General features: G+C 47.3%; 1 protein-coding gene across 1 annotated transcript in view; it reads right to left on the bottom strand.

Annotated features, from left to right (window-relative positions):
• LOC149325444 (sodium-coupled monocarboxylate transporter 2-like) overlaps positions 1-23,905 on the bottom strand; it is a 79,002-nt gene that overhangs the window by 44,883 nt on the left and 10,214 nt on the right. The window contains exon 2 of the mRNA XM_089564286.1: positions 4,916-5,370. Within this exon, the coding sequence (XP_089420412.1) occupies positions 4,916-5,248 (333 nt within the window). The 5' untranslated portion in view covers positions 5,249-5,370. The remainder of the gene's footprint in view (positions 1-4,915; positions 5,371-23,905) is intronic.

Here is a 23,905-nt window from a genome sequence, read left to right as displayed (position 1 = left end):
CAGCCGATGCACCTTTAAAAAAAAGATATACATGCACCGTCATAACATCACGTTGATACGCTTCATGTACCACGCCTTACTACTCCCAGTCGAAGAACACACCAAGAGAGTTTCTGTCCTCACAACAAGTTTTCTTCAGCCGCCGCGGTGGCTGAGTGGTTATGGTGCTCGGCTGCTGACCCAAAAGACGCGGGATCGATCCCGGCCGCGGCGGCTGGAATTTCTTTGGAGGAGAAATTCTAGAGGCCCGTGTACTGTGCGATGTCAGTGCACGTTAAAGAACCCCAGGTGGTCGAAATTTCCGGAGCCCTTGACTACGGCGTCTCTCATAGCCTGGGTCGCTTTGGGAAGTTAAACCCCATGAACCAAACCCCAAGTTTTCTGTAATGTTTTTGAACAGTACTTGTGGTTGCAACAGAAATGTTTGTGGTAACAAAAGAATTTTGTGTAGATGACACCAAAATTACTACATACCACCGAAATGTTCTACAGAGAAAACTACAGCACTAATTAAAAGTGCCACAAAAAATAGAAATATTTGTCATTGCGACAAAACTGCAAAATATCATTAATTTTTGACACCATTCTTCTGTTTTTTCTGACTGGCCTTCGCTAATGAGAAGGAATTGGAAGCAAATACACATGTCCTAAAACTTTAAAAGCAAGAGCAGAGCATGTGGCACAAGACGAAAATTATGACGCATGCGTTGATCGCGCTACCATGGCATAAGAAGCAAGGGGTAGAGCATCAAGCACTTCTGCGCAAACGGGTAGCTGCTTGAGGTCACGGCTCGCGCCCGCCGGAGCACTCCGTTGCGAGTGCTGGTAGGGGCACCGGGGATGTGCGGACACACGTTTCGCTGCTCTTAGGATTGCACGTGGCGACCGACACTAGACGGAGTGACGACTGCGGGAGCGAAGTGACAAAGTTAAATAGACGAGATTTTTCCTTTACTGTTTTTAAAGTAACATGCATTTAGATTTACGCTAGTTAGGTCGAGCAGGTTTGGTCAGGGACAGCTAGTCCCAGGTGGCTGTTAGAAAGTCTGGAGGCAATAGAGAGGAAGGAACAAGGCAAATTCCAGAAGTCAGGTCACACTCAGTGATAACAGGAAGAAGGGACCAGTAGCTAGCAGAACAGTATCCATGTGCTGATCGCCGGTAACTCAACAATGAGGAGGTGCAAAGGAGCTGTAATGTAGCGAGTAAAGGGTGATAGGCGGGTATCAGTCGGGACTTTCGCTGGCAGGAAATTGAACGCTGTGCTGAGAGAGACGACATGCAAACTGTCCGAGAATGTTGCAGGGCGCAGTGTGGTAATAGTTGCGGCGGGACGGAATGATGTCCTCAAATGGCAACGGAGCACAAATTGAGGAAAGGCTAGGTCTGGGAGTTGGTGATATAAGTGCAATAGCACAGCAAGTACAGATTATGGTGGGCACAGCACCGGAGGTGCTAGGACAGAACAGAGAGGATGACAGGGGCATGGTAACTATAAGTAAACCATGGCGAAATGCATCAAAATGGCAGAAATAAAAACTGTGTGGAGCAGGTGTTGGCCGACAGTTCGGATAATATGGCGTCCATTTTAGTGGAAGGCTGGGAGGAGACATCAGCTGGCGCCCGGTGGGCCATGCAGTAGGCTGTTTTAGTTACCGATGGGAAATATGGGCGAAGTGAATGTGGAAGCGATGAAGAAATTAATAATGGAGTCAAAGCCCATTAAAATGGGGGCAAGAACGGTCAGGAAATAAGCATTAAGAATGATATTTAACCCTAGGATCGTTAAAGGAACATCTAAGGGTGTAAGGGGAATGAGGGGCTCGTTATAAATATGAGAGAAGCCAACAGCCACAGAAATCAAGGAGCACAGGGGATTTTTTAAAATTTATTTTATTTTTTTTGTGGTGTTGATCAAGTAAGAATATTACTGTCGCTTAAAGCTAATTGGTTAGAAAAGCAGAAGAAAAAACAACCACATGCTGCCAGTGGGATCCGAACCCACGACCTCCGAATTACGCGTCCGGAGCTCTACCTCTGAGCTACGGCGACGGCTGTCAAACCTTCTGCTTTCGGGGGTATTTATGTTTACAAATAACCTAACCTTGAGAGTGTTCATCAGCGCCACCCATGTTCCAAAAAAATCCACCCAAAAAAATCCCCTGTGCTCCTTGGTTTCTGTGGCTGTTGGCTTCTCTCATATTTATAACGAGCCGACAGTAATATTCTTACTTGATCAACACCGCAAAAAAATAAAATAAATTAAAAAAAAAATCCCCTCTCCTCCTTGGTTTCTGTGGCTGTTGGCTTCCCTCATATTTATAACGAGCCCCTCATTCCCCTTCCCTTGTTTGCTTAATTGCTTAGCGAGGGCCTTGGTTCTGGCAGCCTTGATGCCATAGGAAGCATAAGAGGGTTCTCACACAGCTTCCACCCTCGCCGTTCGATGGCGTTCTACGTCACACCAGCGGTAACCCAGGACGTTCCACGTCCGCCGCTTACGAACATGGGTGGCGCTGATGAACACTCTCAAGGTTAGGTTATTTGTAAACATAAATACCCCCGAAAGCAGAAGGTTTGACAGCCGTCGCCGTAGCTCAGAGGTAGAGCACCGGACGCGTAATTCGGAGGTCGTGGGTTCGGATCCCACCGGCGGCATGTGGTTGTTTTTTCTTCTGCTTTTCTAACCAATTAGCTTTAAGCGACAGTAATATTCTTACTTGATCAACACCACAAAAAAAAATAAAAAAAAAATAAATAAAAAAATCCCCTGTGCTCCTTGGTTTCTGTGGCTGTTGGCTTCTCTCATATCTAAGGGTGTAGGAAGAGAGGAAGATAGTCAGACTTTGATACGGACGTAAAGCACGATGAAACAGGTGCGTACTCTCCGTACTAACACATCTCAGGGATCTAGGTCTCCAGCGGTTTATCGATGGCTATGTCTGAAAAGAGGACAAGACATCAACGGAGACGAAGAAGGAAAGGGTAGCTATGCTGATGCATCAAGTAAACAATTGGCAAAGAGTATAATCAGCTTGAAAATAACATGTCTCGGTATCCGAAACAATGGCCAGTAAAAAGACATGGCTGGGGTAATTATATAGAGACAGGGGAAAAATGAAGGCGAGAAAACAATAATATAGTTAAGTGTCCCACTGACGATATAAAACAGTTTTGAGACAGTGCTGATATTATTCTGGCGGAGGAATGAATGGCCACATCGATGATCTGGATGGATACACAGATTGTAACTGGAAGTTAATGCTACACTTCTGTGAGCGGTGCAACCTGTTTATTGTAAATAGAAAACCTAACTGTGAGGGACAAATCACAACGAAAATCTGGAATGGTCAGACGACCACTAACTACTGTGTAATGTCGCTGGGAATCTTTAGCAACGGACCAAAAATGGAAATGGACAGAGAGGAAAGTACAGCCTGGGAAGTAATAATTAATGTATTATTCTGCACATGGGAGCCGTGATTACAATCAAAATGCAGAAAAGGTAAAAAGGCAGCGCAAAACAAACGACTGACAAGTAGCGCTAATAGCAGCAGGAATCGAGGAATCAACAAAGAAACGCCGCTTGGAAAAATGGGGTTCTAAACAGGTAGAACCACTGGCCATTATGAAAATATAACAAGTAAATGCGGAAAAGTGCTGGAAAGAAGAAGCAAAAAGCTGGTCTAATAAGAAAATTAAGCAGGCCATCTGACAACAACGGGTGGCCTCAAGGGAGCACAGCGTGAAAAAGAAGGCGCAGTTATCGCAGGAGGAAACCAAAAGTGAAAATCTTATCAACACGAGAGAGAAACTACAGGTCCTCGTTCTGAATAAAATAAAGCAGTGCACTGATCGCTATTTGGCGCAAATTCATGAATGAACTAGAAGTGGGCCCAGAAAATACTGGAACCATAAAAGCTGTCTCGGTAAAAAGACTTGAAGAAAGCAGGAACGAATTTAAGGTAATGTCACATAATATTTAGAGGTGGGTGAAAATGTGAATTACACTGCATGAGCGGAGTAAATCTTGAGGGGCAAGGTCGCAATCTTCCATCTGAGGGAGGAACACAGGCCAACATAACAGAAAGCAGCTCAGAATTTGGCAATCTTAAAAAAGAAAAGGTGCACGCAAATATTCCAAAATGCACTTTAGCAGGGAGGCATGAAATTCTAATCAACGGCGGTTAATTAACTTAACCGCTGCACCACTACTCTAGGAGGATTATGAGGACTTGCAGGGACCTATTCATTTGAAGCATAGAATGACCTTCAAGATATATTGGAATTAATCCAATATCCCATCGTGTGATACCCATGATGCGGTCCCCTCCAAGCATTTTTACAAGTGCATACTGATAATTATTTCCGGGAAGTTTGCAACGTGTGACAAAGAATGATGTCAAGTTTAGCAGCAGCTTCACAAATGATAATTGAATAGTAAAACACTACAAACTACTCTGTTCTGATGTATTTGTTGTTGTTTCGTTTAAGTCGGTTTGTGACAATTTCCTCTGCCGCTCAACATATGGTCTCATCGTTCTTATCTTCAACACATAAAGAAAACTGGTCCTCAACACCATCGTCGGCGTCTTTCCTGTCTTCTAAATAGACACGTTTAGCATAACGTATAATTTGTTACCGCTGCCTTCACCGGAGTACCGAGTGCTTCCACTCCCCTCCCAGTGCGCACTCGCAGTGCGCACTCGCTGATTGGTCGGCATGCGGCAGCCGAGCGCGCAGCGACATTGTAACTGGCGCTATCTCGTGCCCTGAAGGCGATCTGCGCATGAGCACTGACGGCGCACGTGGTCCTAGATTTCCCTTAACGGTAACATGAAACACATATTGTTAAAGGTGCCTAATGATTTCTTCTCCACACATTAGCATTTGAAACTCATAGCCACAGACTTACCTCAAACACGGATGTAATGCGAAGTCCATAGAACACAGGCAGGAACAAGTGGGCCACGAGGGGCGCAATGGCCAGGACGGTCAGGTTGTTCCAGGCGAGGTGGAATCCATACGCGTAGTAGTGACCCGTGAAGCCCACCAGGCCGGTGGAGGAGACCTTGGTCGCCACGATAGACGCGGCCAGAGGAAGTACCCGTAGGGCCCGGCTTCCCAGAAACACCTCGGCCGTGGAGTTGGCCGAGCGGGCCTTCCGCCGCAGCGAGAAGTACAGGCCCAGTCCTAGGTTCAGGGTCATCAGGGTGCCAAACACGGCGTATTCGGCTGCGAGTGTCATGTCTGCTGTGGTTGGTTGACCAGAGTGCTGGCCACGGTAGAGGTGATCCTTTACTGGGACTAAGCTGGCCCCGGTATTTTTTCCTCTTTCCACTTCGGGTAATCCGGGCAAATGTGGTGGACCTGCGAGTAGGAAATATTTGTTTGCAACCTTTTCGTAACTGAGAAGGTTCGACTGTATTGACGAAAGATAGGCAGTACTAGATGTTGTGACGAGGGAGGGGCGTAAGCCTTGCGGTAAACAACAGCGTAAATTTATTAAGGATACGTCCCCCCTCTAAAGAGATACCGAGAAGTAAATCGCCAGCTTTTATTTTCGATAGAACCATAGAATACGGCGTTCACAAGGCAGAATGGGGAAAGCCATGTAGATGATGTTTAAAAATCTCTGAATGGTAGAGACAAAGAGTTTCTGGCCTCAAATGTTGCTCAGGTAACGATGTCAGGTAACAACTGGTCCAGATGTCTTCATCGAAGCCAAACGTCGAGCTTTAATTCCATCGCTATCAGAGCTCCCAGCACGTGGTCGCCGCACGCGGAAACGACTGCCGAAGTATAGTTGTACATTCAAACTTTCTCCAAAGAAATTATAGAAAAATACTGGACACGTCAAAAAGCTCCTCTTTAAGGGTGTGCGGTGATAGTGTGTTGGATTAAAAACCATATATGCAGAATGTCATTCTCTACATTCATAGATCCACGCCAGTCCTCATAGCCATCCTGGCACAGTAATGCAGCGGTTAAGAGAGGCGGCACTGCCCTGAAGTGGCAGATACTCCCAGCGGTGTGCCCTTTGCGGCTCAGATTGCTCTTCCTGAGCAACCTGGAAAAACCGCCACGCTACGAATTTCGTCGTAATCCAGTGGGCAGATTGCGATGACGCCGCAAGGTCACGTGACCTGGGTGGCCCACCTGCCTCCTAGGTCGCTCTCTACAAACCACCTGCCACAGCCATGCTCGTGATTTTTCGCAAAAAAAGGCCTATAACCCAGAGACCAGATTTTATGGTGAACGGGTACTTTATCGCGTTAAAGCAAGCTCGCTGGAAAGCGAACGAACCTTCCCTCGACTGAACGGGCTACTCTAAACCAACTGGCTCCTATAACCGATATAGTCACTTATCCAGCAAAGGCGGTAGCATAGTCATTGTTCCAGTAGAAAAAAAGATACAAAAGGAGGAAAGTAGGCAGCTCAACAACGCTTGACAGCATAAAAAATTAGGTGCCGATCCCACGCTTGTGTTTATTATTCAGGGAACTGATAACGCAATCAGACAACTTCTTAAACCTGTCAATCAATCAAGCAGGATGCTTTATTTACTGGATAAAATGTCGAAGGCTTCCGCAGAATATTTGTTTACAGCATGTACCCCGGACAGCCCTATCGTTTGGAAAAATAATACGCCCGCTGAGAACATGTCAGCATTTCTAGAGACATAAAATGCAGATATTCCACAACTCCTTGCCTCCTTAGTCTGGGACACACTGCAATTTCCTGGAACAACTGTTTCTCTTATGACGCAGCTGCTATACCAGCTGGTAGCATACAGGTAAACTGGAAGTATCTCTCGCTACTTCAGTTGTAATCATGCTGAAGAGTTTTCACCTCCATTCTTCTTTTTACCTTCAATTATTTGGGACAAGTATGGGCACTCCATTTACAACGATCTATGGCAGCATATTCCTGTGGTTACTGGAGTCTATGCTTCCAAATTTAGTTTTTAATTTTAGACCTGTGCGAACACAACAACACGGAAGACGACAGGAGGAGCGCTGAACTGTCAACTTTTATTTCCAAAGAAGGCGAACCTGTATTTAAGAGGTGCATATGCGGCACATGACCCAGGGAACCGGAGAAATTGAAACAAAACAAAAACTGCTACTGCAGAAAAAATCAGTGCAGGAAGACGCGTGACTGAAGCGAAAGAAACTTCATCACGATAAGCCAACTAGAATGCCTAACATACGAAGCTCTCATAAGGAGCAGAGCTGGAGCTCAGGTGATATCTCCCGACCTACCACCACACCCAAACAATTTTATGTAGTTGGAAAATTTTTTCTCTAAACGAAAATCAAGAATACATAAGTGACAACAAGAACATACACCCAAGGCTTACAAGATCTTATTTGAAGTTTTGTTGCGGAAGCAGCACTACGCTAGGTGTGAGCGATTTCGCGGAGCCCCGGAGAGCTTGTGTTGTTGTGACTGAGATAAGGGTGAAAAGGAAATTGCACGGGCCTGCCTACTGGCTCGAGCCAAGCCACCACCGCTGCCACGTGCAGATAGAGGAGAGTTAAAAGATCACAGGAAAGAGAAAAAGGAAAGAAAAGACGCGCGTCGCAGCAACAACTGCGTTCGCCGGAGCGGACGCTGCTGAAAAAACAGATAAGCGGCCGAAGCCGCGCTCGCCGATGCGAGGACAGATATCTTGCCCCAACTGCGCATGCGCGAGGAGTGAGTGTGAGACGTTTACTGCGTAATTTCTTTTTCTCAAATTTTCGTCATTACGGCCCTTCTTTCTATTTCTTCTTTCAGCCCCACTTCCTCCCTTCCTGTACGGCGCGGTTCAGGTGTCCACCGAAATGACAGAGAATTACTGCTCCAAACGCTTTCCTCAAAAAGCGTTGCGTTCAAAGGGCAAGGCATCAATTCGAACGGGTGGTGGCGTTCCGTGGACTCCGTGGCAGCGCTACAACACGCTGTCGCGTTCCACTCCTAAAGGCGAAGCTTAAGCGTCATTAATTAGCGGTTAATTTATATTTAGTCATTAATCAGTAATTTTCTACGAAGTAGTAAACTGTCATTACTTAGTAATCAGTCATTAATTGTGTGTAACATCATCTAGTGGTGACGTCACTAGTGCCACAGAGGCAGTCGAAACCACGAGGCACAACCACGAGTTCGTTTTTTTATTCTGGCAGTCAGCTCTTTTCTTAAGCATAGGGCAGTGAGAGCCTATAGAGAAAATTATCCTTTTTGCACCAGCATTTATTAACTATCGGTAAATTTTTCTGCCCTTTTTCAATGTTTTATATAAAAATCGATTCTACTTTCGTGTGCGAAGCCTACTCGAGGAGTGCCGATTAAGGTTTGAAGAGAAATACCATGGTTGTCAGTGGTAAAGCGTGTCTAGTATTGAGCGTTGATAACATTGGAAAGAATAGAAAATTGAAGTTTCCTATGGAAATATAAAAGCGTTTTTTCAGCACAGTTCCCCAACTTAGGCCATTGTACAACTATTGGAGGCTTCCCTACAGCCATGGAAAAAGGTTTTCGGACGTAGATTTGCGGAAAAAAAAGTATTTCTCTATGGCCTCAGTACATAGTCACTTCATAATCACTGCAGCGGATGAGTACGCATCTCCCGTCCGCTTCCAGAGGTTTAATAGAGCTGCTTTTCCCTAGCGCACAGAAGTATTTTTTTTTTGCAGACTTTCATCTCGCCAACTTTTGACCGAGACCGTACAAAACCAATTAACAGCATTACTGTGCCAACTTTTATCTAGACTGATTTCATTTGCGCGATTCCTAACCTTTAGCTCTAAAAATAAGTCAAGAATAGCGCAGAGCCGCTGTATTAAATTATGACGACAGTTATTTATTTATTTTACCCTCGGATCAAAACATTCAGTGCCAGGATACGGAGGCCGCGGCAAACAAACAAGAGGGTGAATGAGAGAAACATGGAAGAGTTCATTGCCCTGCAGTTGGCGTGGTCAGGCTGATGGTGATGATGAAAGCATTGCAGCATTAGAGAGAGGAGTGGGCAACATATATAAACCCTAAGAGAATACAGTACTGCAGTGAACAATAAATATACAAAAGAAAGATAATCATGAAAACGGTTAACACAATATTACGCATTAGAAATGGCAAAAGAAAGCACAATGAAACAATAAAGGGTCAGGAACTGCCGCAATCGAAGAGGGGATGTGGTTGCACTCATAAGACGTGCAAGAAACAAAATAATCCAAGATGGTTTTATTTCGTATGTTTCGATGCCTTCCTTGTGTATGCGATGTGTACTGCGTGAAATGTGTGAAGGAAGAACGAGCAACTCGTAGCTACTAGACTCCTTATGGCATATTGCGAAAACTACACAGACGTCAATTTGCATCGTGTTGCAAATTAAGTTAGACCCATGGAAAGTGTCATACCGTAGTAAACATGGAACACTATTATGATTTCTGTTTATGCAAGGCCCTAGTGAAAGATAAAAAACAAAGTAACTTCCTCTTGCAGTTAGCAAACATAGGTCACAACATTCACCCATATCACACACGGCACACAGAACTCTGGGAAGTTCCCTCATCACGAACAAACTATGGAATGCAAATGTTGTGTAATGTAATTCCAAGACTTAAATAATCTTAATACAGGCCATACAATGCATGAACATATTAGAAACTTTGACGTCTTGTACAGTTGATTTTATTTATGGTATATGAATTCTGATGAATGCAGGTAATGTGTATATGTGTGTGTGAAAGGGGTGTGTATTATGTCGACATTTTTTTACACGGCAACGGAAAATTGCCACTCTCTGGTTTGTCAAATTTGCATGTTATTACAGTATCTATAGAGTTGTCATGTGTTTTGATAATAATTGTTATCTAATTACTCTAATGGCTTTACAAAATATGTAATTCCTTATGTTTCGCGCATGTACTGTGTCTGCCCTTGTCCATATATAATAGGGGGTGCGAGCTTGTCAAGCTGCCCGTAAGGCAGCTTTTTTCTCTCGCCCCCTCATGTCCTTTCAGTACATGAAATAAATGAAAGGAAATGAAATTTAGGGGTGATGTACGCTAATAGATGGAGGCGATAAAGTCCGCTGATTTGTGCGGTCCATATCCGACAAGTCATTCAAACTTTTCACTACAGGATGTCAGTTTTATGAAGCATATCCTACTTGTGAGCTTACAAGTGTAGTATACAGATGAAGCTTGATATTAGTTGGGGTTCGCTCAAAGTTACGTGTCAAATATGCCAGCATGCGATCAGCTTGCTGAGTTTGATAAAGGTGGTGATGATTGAAACAATACCATTGGAGCTACCCGCTTTCAGCGGACTGTATCTAGGAGATAGCATAAGCGACAGATTGCAAAGGTGTGAAGAAAGGTGTGTTGATGAAAAGTAAAAAATAGGAGAAAAATGTAAGCCCCTGCAAACGAACAGCATCCCACACAAACGCCACACACTTCTAATGAATTGGTTACCTGTTTGGGATATGGCACATAATTGCAATGTTGAACAATAATTCGCCTTATATCGTGAATGCTTTCAATCACACAGCTAGAATACTCTAGACCCTGTGCAAGCCCCTATTGAGGCACATGTCATAGCGCGAAATGGCTCTAGGTGTTGTAAATAACAGTTTATTTGTATGAGAGAAGCCAACAGCCACAGAAACCAAGGGGCACAGGGGATTTATTTTTAATTGATTTATTTTGTGGTGTTGATCAGTTTAGAACATTATGGAATATGTTATCGCTTAGAAAAGCAGAAGAAAAAACAACCACATGCCGCCGGTGGGATCCGAACCCACGACCTCCGAATTACATGTCCGGTGCACTACCTCTGAGCTACGGCGACGGTTGTCAAATCTTCTGTTTTCGGGGGTATTTATGTTTACAAGTAACCTAACCTTGAGAGTGTTCATCAGCGCCACCCACGTTCGTTCATCAGCGCCACTCCTTGGCAATATGAAACCCGGTGGAAACAGTGTTACAGTGGTCCGCAGTGATAACACGGCAACGGGGCGCTTCCTCAAGCTCTCTTACAACAATAGTTCAAAGGGCAGACCTGTGTGCATGGCGACTCCATAGTGCGGCAAGCGGTGTATGGGACTTGAATGATAGGAAAGCAAGCTGCGCTAACTCCTTGGCAATATGAAACCCGGTAGAAACAGTGTTACAGTGGTCCGCAGTGATAACATGGAAAAAAGATCCAAGGCGAGACATAAAAGTGTTTAGTTGGCATTGTAGACACGGACAAAGAGTTCTAGGGCTGTACGTGCCTACTGCAGCTCGCTGCCGTTCCAGAACAAAGGCTGCAGTGAACCTCCGAATCCTAACTGAAACCAGCGTTGACAGCCTACTACAAGGGTACCGACACAGCAGAAAGACAACTTGGTTGTCTTCAGAGCAGAAACAATCATATTGCCGCGTCTACAACAATAGCCGCTCGGCGGCTGTTCGGCACGCAGCTCGTGCGCCATGCGGTTCGCTGCTGAAGAAGACGAAGCTCGACGTTCCATCCTGAAACCAGTGTTCGATTCTATTCACGATTATATAATTTCATCTGGTAGATTCCTCTGCTAGAATGTGAATTCACAACTTTTCTTTCTCCGTATTTTTTGTTTTGTACAATTTCTAGCTTTGCGTCCCAAACTTTTTGATTTAATTATACTCCATTCCCTGTACACGAGTGCGTTTGTTTCTGCTATGCACCCTGGCCAATCCCCCGCCGTGGGTATGTGCCATTCAGCCCGAGGACATCATCATCATCATCATCATCATCGGCCGTCTCGGTGTGCGCTGGCATCATCTCGGTGTTGGCGTTCCTCTGCCGTCTGGACGCGGCGCTACCTGTACCAACTGCTACGTGACACTGGTGGAGGTTGCGGGCCCGACGTCCCATGTCCAGCACCTCTTCAAACATTTTCACCGGAACAGCGCGCACTAAGACACGTTTTAACGAATTTCTCTTCAAACAGCCGCTCATCGAGTCCCGACCAGCTACCCCTTGTCTGCACGCCCGTTCACCGCAGCAGCCGCCGCCTCCTGGGACTGGTCCCAGAGTTTGGTCTCCTCCCAAAAGAGGCACGCACTCATCGACCTGGTGAGCATACCACCATGGCGCAGGCTAGCGCTTCACACTTGACGCTCCAGCAACCCCAGGTGCCAGCCAGCTTCCATGGCGTCACTTTCGGAGACGTTGAAGACTGGCTTGACCAGTTTGAGCGGGTTGCCGATTTCAACCAGCTTCTGCGCAGCTTCTGCGCAACGTGTATTTCGCCCTCGAAGACGGAGCCAAGATTTGGTTCGAGAACAGGGAGGCCGATCTCCAAAGCTGGGATACCTTCCGCCAGCAGGTCCGGGACACCTTTGCTAGCACGGACCGCCGGGATCGTGCGCGGCGCCTCCTGGGCGCTCGCGTCCAAAAGCCTAATGAGACCGTTGCCATGTTCGCCGAGGTCGTGACCCGTCTTTGTCGGCGCGCTGACCCAGATATGGAGGAATCCGCGAAGCTCTGCCACCTGTTGCAAAGTGTGAAGGACCAACTCTTCGCTGGTTTGGTCCGGAATCCCCCGCAGACGGTAGCCGACTTCATCAAAGAGGCGACCGCCATTGAGCGGGCCTTGCATCAGCGATGTCGCCGAAATGACTCCTTGTGCGGTGAGCCAAGCGCCAGTGCGGCTTCTTTGAGCGTGTCCAGCGCCAATGCGTCGCTGCGTGAGCTCATACGCGCGGTGGTCCGTGAAGAGCTGCAGAAACTGACCCTTGCCTCATCTGATCCGACGGCGGCGACTCTTACCGAGGTTGTGCGCGGCGAGATTCGCCAAGCATTTTCACCGCCTCCTCCAGTCATGCCGGAGCCACGCCCCATGAGCTACGCCGCGGCTCTCCGTTCCGAGTTGCCACCTGTGCAACGCTTGCCGTACCACCCGCCGCCGCCAACCGCTCCGCCACCGTCATTCTACCAGCGGCCTCAGCGAGGACCTGCCATGCGTCCATCGGCCCGGAAGGCGGCTGTTTGGCGCACTTCTGATCAGCAGCCGCTCTGTTACCATTGCGGGGAAGCCGGCCACCTGTATCGCCGTTGCCCCTACCGTGAAATCGGCCTCCGGGATTTCCCACGTGACGCTCCCTGTCCCCGTTTCGGTGAGCGACCCCATGAAATAGAGGAGTACCTTGCTGCCCATGACCCCACCTCTACCCGGCGACCCCAATCTCCGTCACCCGCACGCATCACGTCGCCCAGCCGCCAGGCTTTCTCAGATGGACTGCGGGGCCGGTCTCCAAGCCCGCGCCGGGGAAACTGAAAGCGGCGACCTCAGGGGGGAAGGTTGCTGACAGCGGATATAACGAAGACCCACGAACGCCGCCGGAGCGCGATGCCGAGATCCCGATGCCGCCGCAGCCCGATTCTGTGAACCCGAGTTTCCCTGACACCGATGCAGTTAGCGCCGACCTCCGCATTCACGTTGACGGGCACCCAGTGACTGCTTTAGTCGATACAGGCGCGGACTTTTCGATAATAAGCAAACACCTCGCAGATCGCCTCAGCAAGGTAAAGACAGCCTGGGATGGACCTCAAATTCGTACTGCTGGCGGTCACCTCATGACGCCTGTCGGAAGATGCACTGCTCGAGTCACCATTGCCAATTCTGCTTTTGTTGGCACTTTTGTTGTTCTGCCGCACTGCTGCAAAGACCTGATCCTCGGAATGGACTTCTTGCGCGAGCATGGTGCCATCATAAACCTTCATGATCGTCTCGTAACATTTTCGACGCCTGGAACGATTTCAGCCGACACCGAACCACGCAGAGTGGCCCTGCGTATAATCGACGCCGATGTGACCGTGCCTCCGCGATCCTGTGCCCTCGTTACCGTCATTTGTGACGACCGGTGCAGTGCTGATGGCGTAGCAGAACAGAACACTGCGCTTGTGCTCTCTCATGGGGTCTGCATCGCCACAGGTATCGTCACGCTACGGAACGGCCTGGCAGATGTCCTTCTAACGAATTTAGGGACCGAACGGCAACACATCGCCAAGGGCACTGCGATCGCATACTTCGAGGGCATCGCCGAAATTAACGACTGCCTTGCCCTCCAGAGCGAAACGTCCAATTCTTGCACACCTCAGCTGATCCTCGACGTGAACCCAGGCTTACCCCCAGCCGATAGGGAGAGCCTAGTCGGCCTACTGCATCAGTTCCAAGACTGTTTCTCGTCTACGTCGGCAGTCAAGCAGACGCCTCTCGCTAAGCACCGCATCATTACGGACTACAGTACTCGACCAATTCGACAAAACCCATACCGTGTCTCACTGCGGGAGCGTGAAGCCATAGCTGAACAAGTCAAAGAGATGCTGCAGGATGGTGTTATTCAGCCGTCGAGGAGCCCGTGGGCTTCGCCTGTGGTTTTGGTTAAGAAGAATGATGGTAGTATGCGATTTTGCGTTGACTACCGGAAGCTTAACCAGGTTACCAAGAAAGACGTCTACCCGTTACCACGCATTGACGACTCTCTTGACCGGTTGCGGCACGCGCGCTACTTTTCTTCGCTGGACTTAAAAAGTGGTTAGTGGCAGATCGAAGTTGACGAGCGGGATCGCGAGAAGACAGCGTTCGTGACGCCGGATGGCCTTTATGAGTTCAAGGTCTTTCCTTTCGGTTTGTGTTCAGCTCCGGCAACATTTCAGAGAATGATGGACGCTGTTTTGTCGGGACTGAAATGGCAGACGTGCTTGGTATATCTGGACGACGTTGTTGTATTTTTGCCAACGTTCGAAGAACACCTCCAGCGCCTCTTGACCGTGCTACAGGCTATACGATCTGCCGGCCTGACGAAGCCCGAGAAATGCCACTTTGGTTATGAGGAGCTCCTTTTCCTGGGCCATGTCGTCAGCCATCGTGGAGTCCGGCCGGATCCTGCTAAAACAGCTGCCGTCGCCAACTTTCCCACTCCTTCGGACAAGAAAACGGTCCGGCGTTTTTTGGGCCTTTGCGCGTATTACCGGCGGTTCATTGCCAACTTTTCCCGACTTGCTGCACCGTTGACGCATCTTACAAGAGAGGACGTCCCATTCACGTGGACAGAACAGCAGCAGCAGGCATTTGATGAATTACGGCGACGCTTGCAAGCCACGCCTGTCCTTGGTCATTTCGATTCTCGTGCGGAGACTCTCGTCCACACATATGCCAGCAACGTGGGTCTCGGTGCTGTACTCGTCCAGTGGCAGGATGGCGCTGAGCGCGTAATCGCATACGCCAGCCGCACTCTGTCTCGTGCTGAATCTAATTATTCCACGACCGAAAAGAATGCCTTGCCGTGGTATGGGCTGTGACAAAATTTCGACCTTACCTGTACGGCCGACATTTTCAAGTTGTAACCGACCACCACTCTCTCTGCTGGTTGACGAACTTACGGGATCCCTGTGGCCGCCTTGCGCGTTGGAGCTTACGCCTTCAGGAGTTTGACATGTCCATCGTGTATAAATCAGGGCGCCAGCACAACGATGCCGACTGCTTGTCCAGATATCCAGTCGAGGCTCCGCGCGACGACGACGAACCGGACTTTCCTCTCATCGCAGCCGTAGACGCAGCGACGTAGACAGTCAGCAACGTGAGGACCCGGCGCTGAAACCTCTCATCGACTTCCTGGAAGCACCTACCACGGAGGTTCCCCAGCCCTTCGCAAGAACCCAGTCCTCCTTTTGTCTGCGCAACAACGTGCTGTACAAAGCCAACTTTTCTCAAACCGGAAGCGACTACCTCCTCGTCGTTCCAGCGAATCTCCGTGAAGAAATCTTGCAGGCGTGTCACGACGAGCCCACCGCAGGTCACCTCGGCTACGCCCGCACTCTGGCTCGGATCAAAAAGAGCTATTACTGGCCTAAGCTTGCGGCGACTGTACGACACTATGTGCGCACGTGCCGCAATTGTCAACGACGAAAAACACCCCCTGTGAAGCCAGCTGGACTTTTACATCCCGTTCAAGTGCCCAGACTCCCGTTTGAGCAAGTTGGCATGGACCTTCTCGGCCCTTTTCCAACTTCATCTTCGGGAAACCGGTGGATTATCGTCGCCACTGATTACCTTACGCGCTACGCTGAAACCAAGGCCCTCCAGCGCAGCACAGCAGCCGAGGCTGCGAAATTTTTCGTGGAACGCATCGTCCTCCGGCATGGCGCTCCAGCACTAATTATCACGGATAGAGGCACCGCTTTCACTGCCAAACTCTTGGAATCCCTCATGCGGCTGAGTGGCACTACTCACAGGAAAACAACCGCCTACCATCCCCAGACGAATGGCCTGACCGAGCGCCTCAACAAAACTCTCGTCGACATGCTGTCCATGTATGTTGACGTTGAGCATCGATCTTGGGACAATATCCTGCCATATATTACTTTCGCGTATAACACGGCTCAACAGGAAACCAAGGGGAGGACACCCTTCTGTCTGTTGCACGGCCGCGAAGTGTCGACAATGTTGGAAGCAATGCTGCCCCATGATGGCCGCGACGCCGACGTTGGCGCCGAGGAGTTCACGCTTCGCGCAGAAAAAGCTCGACAACTTGCAAGAGTACGCATCCTGAACCAACAAGACCGTGACGCCCGACGTTACAACCGCCGCCACAGACTGATGACGTTCGCCCCGGACGACAAAGTGTGGGTATGGACCCCCATTCGACGCCGTGGCCTTTCCGAAAAACTGCTCAAGCAGTATTTCGGCCCCTACCGAGTTCTCCGTCAGCTAAGCGACGTAACCTATGAAGTTCTCCCGGATGGGGCTTCCCGGACTACTCGCCGTCAGCAGAGACCCGAGATTGCTCATGTCGTGCGGATGAAGCCCTATTTTTCGCGAGACATTCAGTGACTAAGTGCTGTGCATTACTCTGTTCTTTTTTTTCTCCCTATTTTCTTGTTAAAGCATCGGGCCGATGCTCTTTCCGAGAGGGAGGGTAATGCCGCGTCTACAACAATAGCCGCTCGGCGGCTGTTCGGCACGCAGCTCGTGCGCCACGCGGTTCGCTGCTGAAGAAGACGAAGCTCGACGTTCCATCCTGGCCGTCTCGGTGTGCGCTGGCATCATCTCGGTGTTGGCGTTCCTCTGCCGTCTGGACGCGGCGCTACCTGTACCAACTGCTACGTGACAATATTATGTAAAATAAACTTAAGAAAGTGAAAGAGCAGAAATTAAAGACATGGAGGTTAACGCTGTGCGCTCCCGGGTATCCTACACGTGGAGAGGGGAAGAAAGGGAGTGAAGGGAAAAGAGTGAAGGAAAGAATATTTCCGCTCAAAAGCGAATGACGAAAATAAGGGGGTAGGTAGCAGTCTAATAACGGCGGTAATAAGTCAGTTCCATGAAAGCCACCATGCGAGATTACAAAACATGAAGTTCCCAGCTTCGGAAATTATAAAGTGTAGTGGCTGCTAAATGTTTGCCTGAAATATGCACTTAGTTTGTTTTTTTTTTATTTAGGCTTCTGATATACAAGGCAGGTCAGAAAATTCCATAATTATTATTAAAAATAGCCTTTAGATGCGTAGAGATGGTTTTCATGGCATTGCAAAAATATTTGGTGAAAAAGCGTCAGAAAAGAGGCGAATCATCATGACTAGTAAAGTGGTTAACCCTTAACGGCTTGGCGTTCGGTTGAAATGTAATATTTGCCAGGACAGCAGCTTGTGTAAGTAACTCATTCGTGATGGAACAGTCCGGAACGACGGAACGCCTGTCTCCTCTCCTGCATCGCGATTGCGCTGTTCCACCAGATATGTTCGACGAAGCACATTCTCGTTAAACTTCTATCCGTGCTGTCAGCTTTACCTAGAGCGGTGTGTTTCAGCAGCTTATACAATTAGACAAAACGAAAGCTATCGGTCCGGGTTGAATACCTACATGCTTCCTGAAGAGCTGTGCTGAATGGACGTCCTTCTACTTGGTAATGATATTCCTAAAATCTCTCGTAACTCATTATCTGCCGCAAGACTGGCGCACTGCCATTGTTATACCCGTGTTTAATAGTGACAATCGCACACTCACGAACGACTATCGGCGTGTGTCACTTGCTTCAATCTGCTGTAAGGTTATGGAACATGTTATTGCGCAATATATCACCTTTTTTTTAGAAACAAACGGACTACTTTTTGAATGTCAGCATGGGTTCCGTTGAGGGTTTTCAACATAAACACAGTTAATTGAGACAACACATGGCTTTTCTAAAGCTCTAGATGACCGGGGGCAGATTGATGTTATTTGTGTTTATTTTGAAAAAGCCTTTGATAAGGTTCCTCATGGCAAATTACTACTGAAAATGCGAAGGGCTGGCATTAATGGAGACATCCTTAGATGGATAGAAGCGTACTTGGCTAAACGCAAACAGGCGGTACGTGTTCACAATTGCGAGTCTGGCTTTTTGGATGTATACGCGTATTCTGGTGTGCCACAGGGTTCTATGCTGGGGCCACTGCTGTTTCTAGTTTATTTCAATGACGTAGTAGCTGCTGTTGGAAATTCTGTTAAACTAAAAATGTTTGCGGATGACTGCCCGATTTATGCACATATCACATATGCAGGAGATCAGATTAACATTACCAAAACTTGCAGGCTTTCGCACTTTAATGTGAAAAACTGAAATGAAAATTAATTTCAATGATACCACATTTGCCCATATAACTAGCAAACGAAATATAATTTCTTTTAGTACAATATTGCAGGTCACGATTTGATTAAAGTTAGTACTATCTAGGGGCATCAGTTTCTAAAAACCTAAGTTGGCGCCATCATGCCTGAAATGTGTGTGCGGTGACACATAGGAGAGTGTTTTCTAAGAGGAAAGTTCGGGAGAACAACGAAAGACGTCAAACTTTTATTATAAAAAATCTGATATGGCCTTCCCTAGAATATGCGTGTGTGCCGTGGTCTCCTCACCAGAAGATTCGTTCAACAGAAATAGAAAAGGTTCAGAGACGTGCGGTGAGATTTATTTGTTCAAAATATAGAAAAACCGATTCGGCAACGGAGATGTTAAAATCATGCAGTCTAGAGACATTAAAAGAAGACGTAAAAGCAGACATTAAAATTACTTCTCCCAAATCATTCATGGTGAAATTGACATTAATAAAGAAAGGTGTCTGCACCCTCCAGGGAGATCGAGCTCCCGCCTTAACCACCACAAAGCAATTCGGCCATACTTGAACCGAACTAACGTCTTTCACTGCTCATTCTTTCTGGATGATATTGAGCAATGGAATAAACTGCCTGCTCGTGTTGCTGAGTATGCAAGCGTAGCCGCATTCTTGACTGCACTAGGGAATTCTGTCTGAGCAAGGGATTCCTGTGGATGTGCGCGTAACTGACTGTCAAATATCTCTTTTTGTATAGCAGGTGGCGGTACACTCTGTGAATTGTGTTGAGTTTTTAGGCTCTCTGTTATAGTATGCTCGAAGAGGCGTCTTCATTATTGTGTATATATGCATTTTTTTCTTCTTCAATGTCCCTCCCTCTAACAACCATGAAATGAGGGTTGACAGTATTCATAAATAAATAAACAAATAACGTAAAGTGTAATATATCTAGGCTAAAGAATGCAGCGCGAAAAGACAAGGACAAACGAAGAAGTGGACAGGACTGGTGCCAGTCCTGTCCACTTCTTCGTTTGTCCTTGTTTTTTCGCGCTGCATTCTTTAACCATGATCACTGACCAACAAGCCCAAACAGCCACTTTATTTCTAGGCGACCGTTATAAACATTTTGTGTTTTTTTTAATTTATCATTTCACTTGGGACGTGGTACGCGAAATGAATTCTGGTCCTCCTGACATATCAAAGCGAACCGCGTGGCCCTTACAGACATGTAGCAATATCTGCTAGCACACCTCACACGATGACGGCCATGTTACGTAACCTGCCTACGCCGGGGCCGCTCTGCCCGCCTCTTCACTCCGAGCTGGAGCGGCGCAATTGCAGCTCTGCAGAGGTCACTCCGTAGCGTAGCAGAAAATTCTCTCAGACCAAAAATTCCTCTTTTAGGCCTTTTTTTCTGAGCAGCACCTCGAAAACTGCGGCAATATTGAAGAAGTGACATTTCAGCTGATGAGGTTCTTCGAAACTTTCTAAAATTCTCTTTTCATTTCACCAAATGGTTCTCCTAAATTCTCTCCTGAAAAAGGGGAACTTCGCCAAATCGAACTTTGCTGCCGGTATACAGGTTTATTTACGAGGTTTAACCTCCCAAAGCAACTCAGGCTATGAGGGACGCCGTAGTAAAGGGCTCCGGCAATTTCGACCACCTGGGGTTCTTTACCTTGCACTGACAGCGCCCAGTACACCAGCCTTTAGCATTTCGCCTCCATCGAAATGTGACCGCCGCGGCCGGGATCGAACCCGCGTCTTTCGGGTGAGCAGCCAAGCACCATATCATCTGAGCCACCACCGCGGCTTGCCGGTATATAGGTATCCGGCGGCGGTGGCCTGTAGCGAATCAGCTTTGTGGTTTTCTAACGAAATGCAATGTTTACCGGACGCGAGTGAGCTCAAAATAAGTTATTTCGTTAGAGTCACCTAATCATGCTTCCGCAGTTGTGCGTCATGGTATGAGAGGACGTGACTGCTGTACCCGCTGGTTACATTACTGTGCGAATGGGTCACGAGACCGAGCTACAATGACTTGTTTTCCAGAACGTGCGCTCCAGAAACTTTTTGCTACTGATAGCACTTGTACTCCGTAGTATGCGATATTTTTTGTGCAGAGGCGAAGTGTGTGGTGTTATCAAAAACGAACGACTTCGGAAACTGGGCTGCTCATCCGCTGACGCCTAATCTAGCTTCCGAAGTACTCACCAGCAATTTTGAGTCACACAAGAAGACAAGGACGACAAACTTTTAGAGCCGTGGGCTGCCGTGGCTTACGTTGGGAGTGAAATTCGACCCCGCTGCGGCTACGGTTCTGCTGATGCTGAGCATGAGATCGAGAGACGGAGACCCAGCTGCGGTGCCTGCACTGTGTGGTAGTTGAAGGCTGAAGCGAGTGAATGTTTGCGCATGTCAGATAAAGAACGCCGGAGGGTAGACATTCTTTTGCAGTCTGCCATTGCGGGCTATATCAAACCCGGCGTGCAGCTGCAGGAAGTTGAAGGCCATGTACCACGCCAAGCTTAAATTCAGTACATACCGGCTGATGTTGAAAACAAAAACCAGCGCGCCCCGACGAAGGACAAAGAAGAAGGGCAGGCACTACAAGCGCTGAACCTTGTACCCCGTCGTGGGTATGTGCCATGCCACCAAGGCAACAACAACAACAACCTTGCACCCTTTTCCTTTGTCCTTCGTCCGTTTCGCGCTGGCCTGCTGTTTTCATGTCAAACTTCCGCCAACTGGCCCAAATCGTCATTCTTCTGAAACATACCGGCTGTTTGGAATGACGCTGTGAAAAACGCTATTGCCTTAACATTTGCGCATATTCAGCTTCGCACATTATTCTCCACTGAGCAAGCACAAAAGAATCATGGCTATTTTCAACAATGAAATGCTTAAATGAGAGCCTTTTCGAGCGAATTTAAAATTTTTAACTAGACTGTTTGAGCTAATTGACTTTGTACCGGCTTTCCCAGAGTCAGTCTTTAACAAATTTGTCATTATGATCTACCTCATGAATTTGAAACTGTAAGAACGATGCGGCCAGTGCCAGCAGAAGAACACCTGAGCAAAGACGAAGGTGATTAAGCACGGACTTCGTTTCAGAAACACAGGGCCAAAGGAGAGCAATGTTTAAGAAAAACATTGCGACTGTGCACAATAATTGTATGATCCGCCTCTTTACACAACAAATTTTTGTGTTCACCCCTAACAGTTCCAGGCGTTCGGCTGAAGCTATTGCGAGTTGCCACATCAAGAAAGAACGTTATTTCAAAAGAACAGAGTGGCGAGTTGGAAATATCTTGCCAATTTAGGTCATTGCAGCGAAATAGACAAGTACGCGCTAGGATGATACGGGCCTTCTCCTGATGTGATGCTTCCTGTATGAGCTTGTCTGTCGCGCTGAATTCCCCTGCAAAGTGTTGTCTCCAAACTAAAACACTCGACAACTAACAACACTAGCCTCATCTGAAGGAAATTTTATGACGGAGCACTCAGAGATAATCCGGAAGTTTAGCTGCATCCGAAGAAAATTTAAAATCCGAAGAAAAATTTAAAATGGGCTTGACGTGGAATTCCGTACTGCCGCTTATTTCGCACCCAGGTGATAGCGCGGCCATTCAAGCAGACAACCCAGAGAATATTTAAAAAAAGGTGTAGGCTGCAGTGAGGACAAGATCTCCACAGAATGCGGCCGCGGCATTTTGCATATGCTCGGCTCAAAGCTGCCTGACCTTCAGTAGCCTGTTGACGCGACTGAATTACCTCTGTGTGCTTTCAGTCGACAATGGGCTAAAAATTACAAGTCTGGAACTGAAGTAAGCCGTGGTTAGCAAGGCGCAGCTGTACGTCGTTGCACTTGTTTCAGGTCGTTGCCTTCTTTCAACTCGTCAGTAAAGTACAGCTAGCTCGTAAAACTGTTCGAAGGCATTCAGTTGTGTCTAAACAACCAGTTTCTTTATCTTTACTGAGGCCAAACTGCCTGAAAAAAAAAAAGCAAAGAGAGGTTAAACAAACTATTGATACCGTTCATTACTACAAGTGGAGGAAGTTTAAAATATAAGTAAGGCTACTACGAATGTGTTCACCACCCTCAGTTGTTTCTGGTGGTGCCCTGGGGGCCATGTATATAACTGTGGAAGACAAATGCGTATGTATCAAAGCCGAAGAGATTCTTGTAACTGCAAAAAACACCGGATAGTTCCTCCGCTAGTGGATTCTCACAAATTCCAAGAGGCCGATAGTTGTACTCTTTGGGATGTTTTGAGGCGTGTGTTTTTCTGAGAGAAACCCCATTTGAATTTTTGGTGACAGTGATCAACGACGACGGGCTACACCTGTACTCCGTTGAAGGTTGCATTTTGAAAACTTGGTTCCGTTCGAAGAGTCCCGTTCATATTGAGAAAATTTTTCTGAATATTGCCGCGAATCTTTGTTGTGTTTGTTTGTTCATTCTTCAAGGCTGTCGACACGCCGCTTTATCGCTTCGTTTGTAACGCAAAACGCACCTAGATTTCTCTCGATTGATCGCATCCAGACGGAGCCGATTCTACGCTGTGCAAGAATGTTCTATTAACGTCCCAAGCTTTATCTCGAAAGTTTGCTATCAGCTTTAAAAAGAGCATGGCCGAGAGCGGCGGGTATTCTGTCCGACGACCGCCGAGCACGCTTGTGTTTACGCTGCCGCCGGGGGATTCAGTTCTTTGCGGGCGCAAGTCAGCATAAGTAAAGAGTTTAGTTTAGAAGACATTCTCGCTGTTTTCCTGTTCGGCGGACTGCAGTCACCACTGCGTGACTGACATTATTCGTTCATCAGCTCCTTCTAGAGTCGCACAGTCGCTGTAGCAGAACACTGACTTTTAATAATGCACGAATGCTGCAGGAGAAGCACGATATAAAACTAATGTTGGAGCCGCAAATTTGCCAGTTCTGAAACGCATGGTAAAACTTTCCAAGCACTCATCGCTGCACATGAACCGAAAGCGTAGTGGGTAGTTTTTTTATCCAAACAATGTATTGGTCAGTGAGGTATATTTAAAAAAAAAATTTGCCCAGGTGTCCCCGCATCATGGCCGCTATCGAATTATTTTTTTTAAGATAAGATAAGATAAGAATTTATTAGGTACAATTTCGTTACACAGATTCAGTATATAGGCGAGGGTCCCAAAGTTAAGCGACTGTCACGGTACCCCCTGTAGATTAATACTAACTTGAATAAAAAACAAGCAGCATCACAGACAGGTACAATTAGAAGTAATAACAATGGTAATTTAAATAAGTAATATTT

This window comes from Amblyomma mixtum, chromosome 10 (genome assembly GCF_055824585.1).
Source record: "Amblyomma mixtum isolate Tamu chromosome 10, ASM5582458v1, whole genome shotgun sequence".
Lineage (NCBI taxonomy): Eukaryota > Metazoa > Arthropoda > Arachnida > Ixodida > Ixodidae > Amblyomma > Amblyomma mixtum.
The sequence above is the reverse complement of the archived record's forward strand: the minus strand, read 5'-3'. Positions and strand labels throughout refer to the sequence as shown.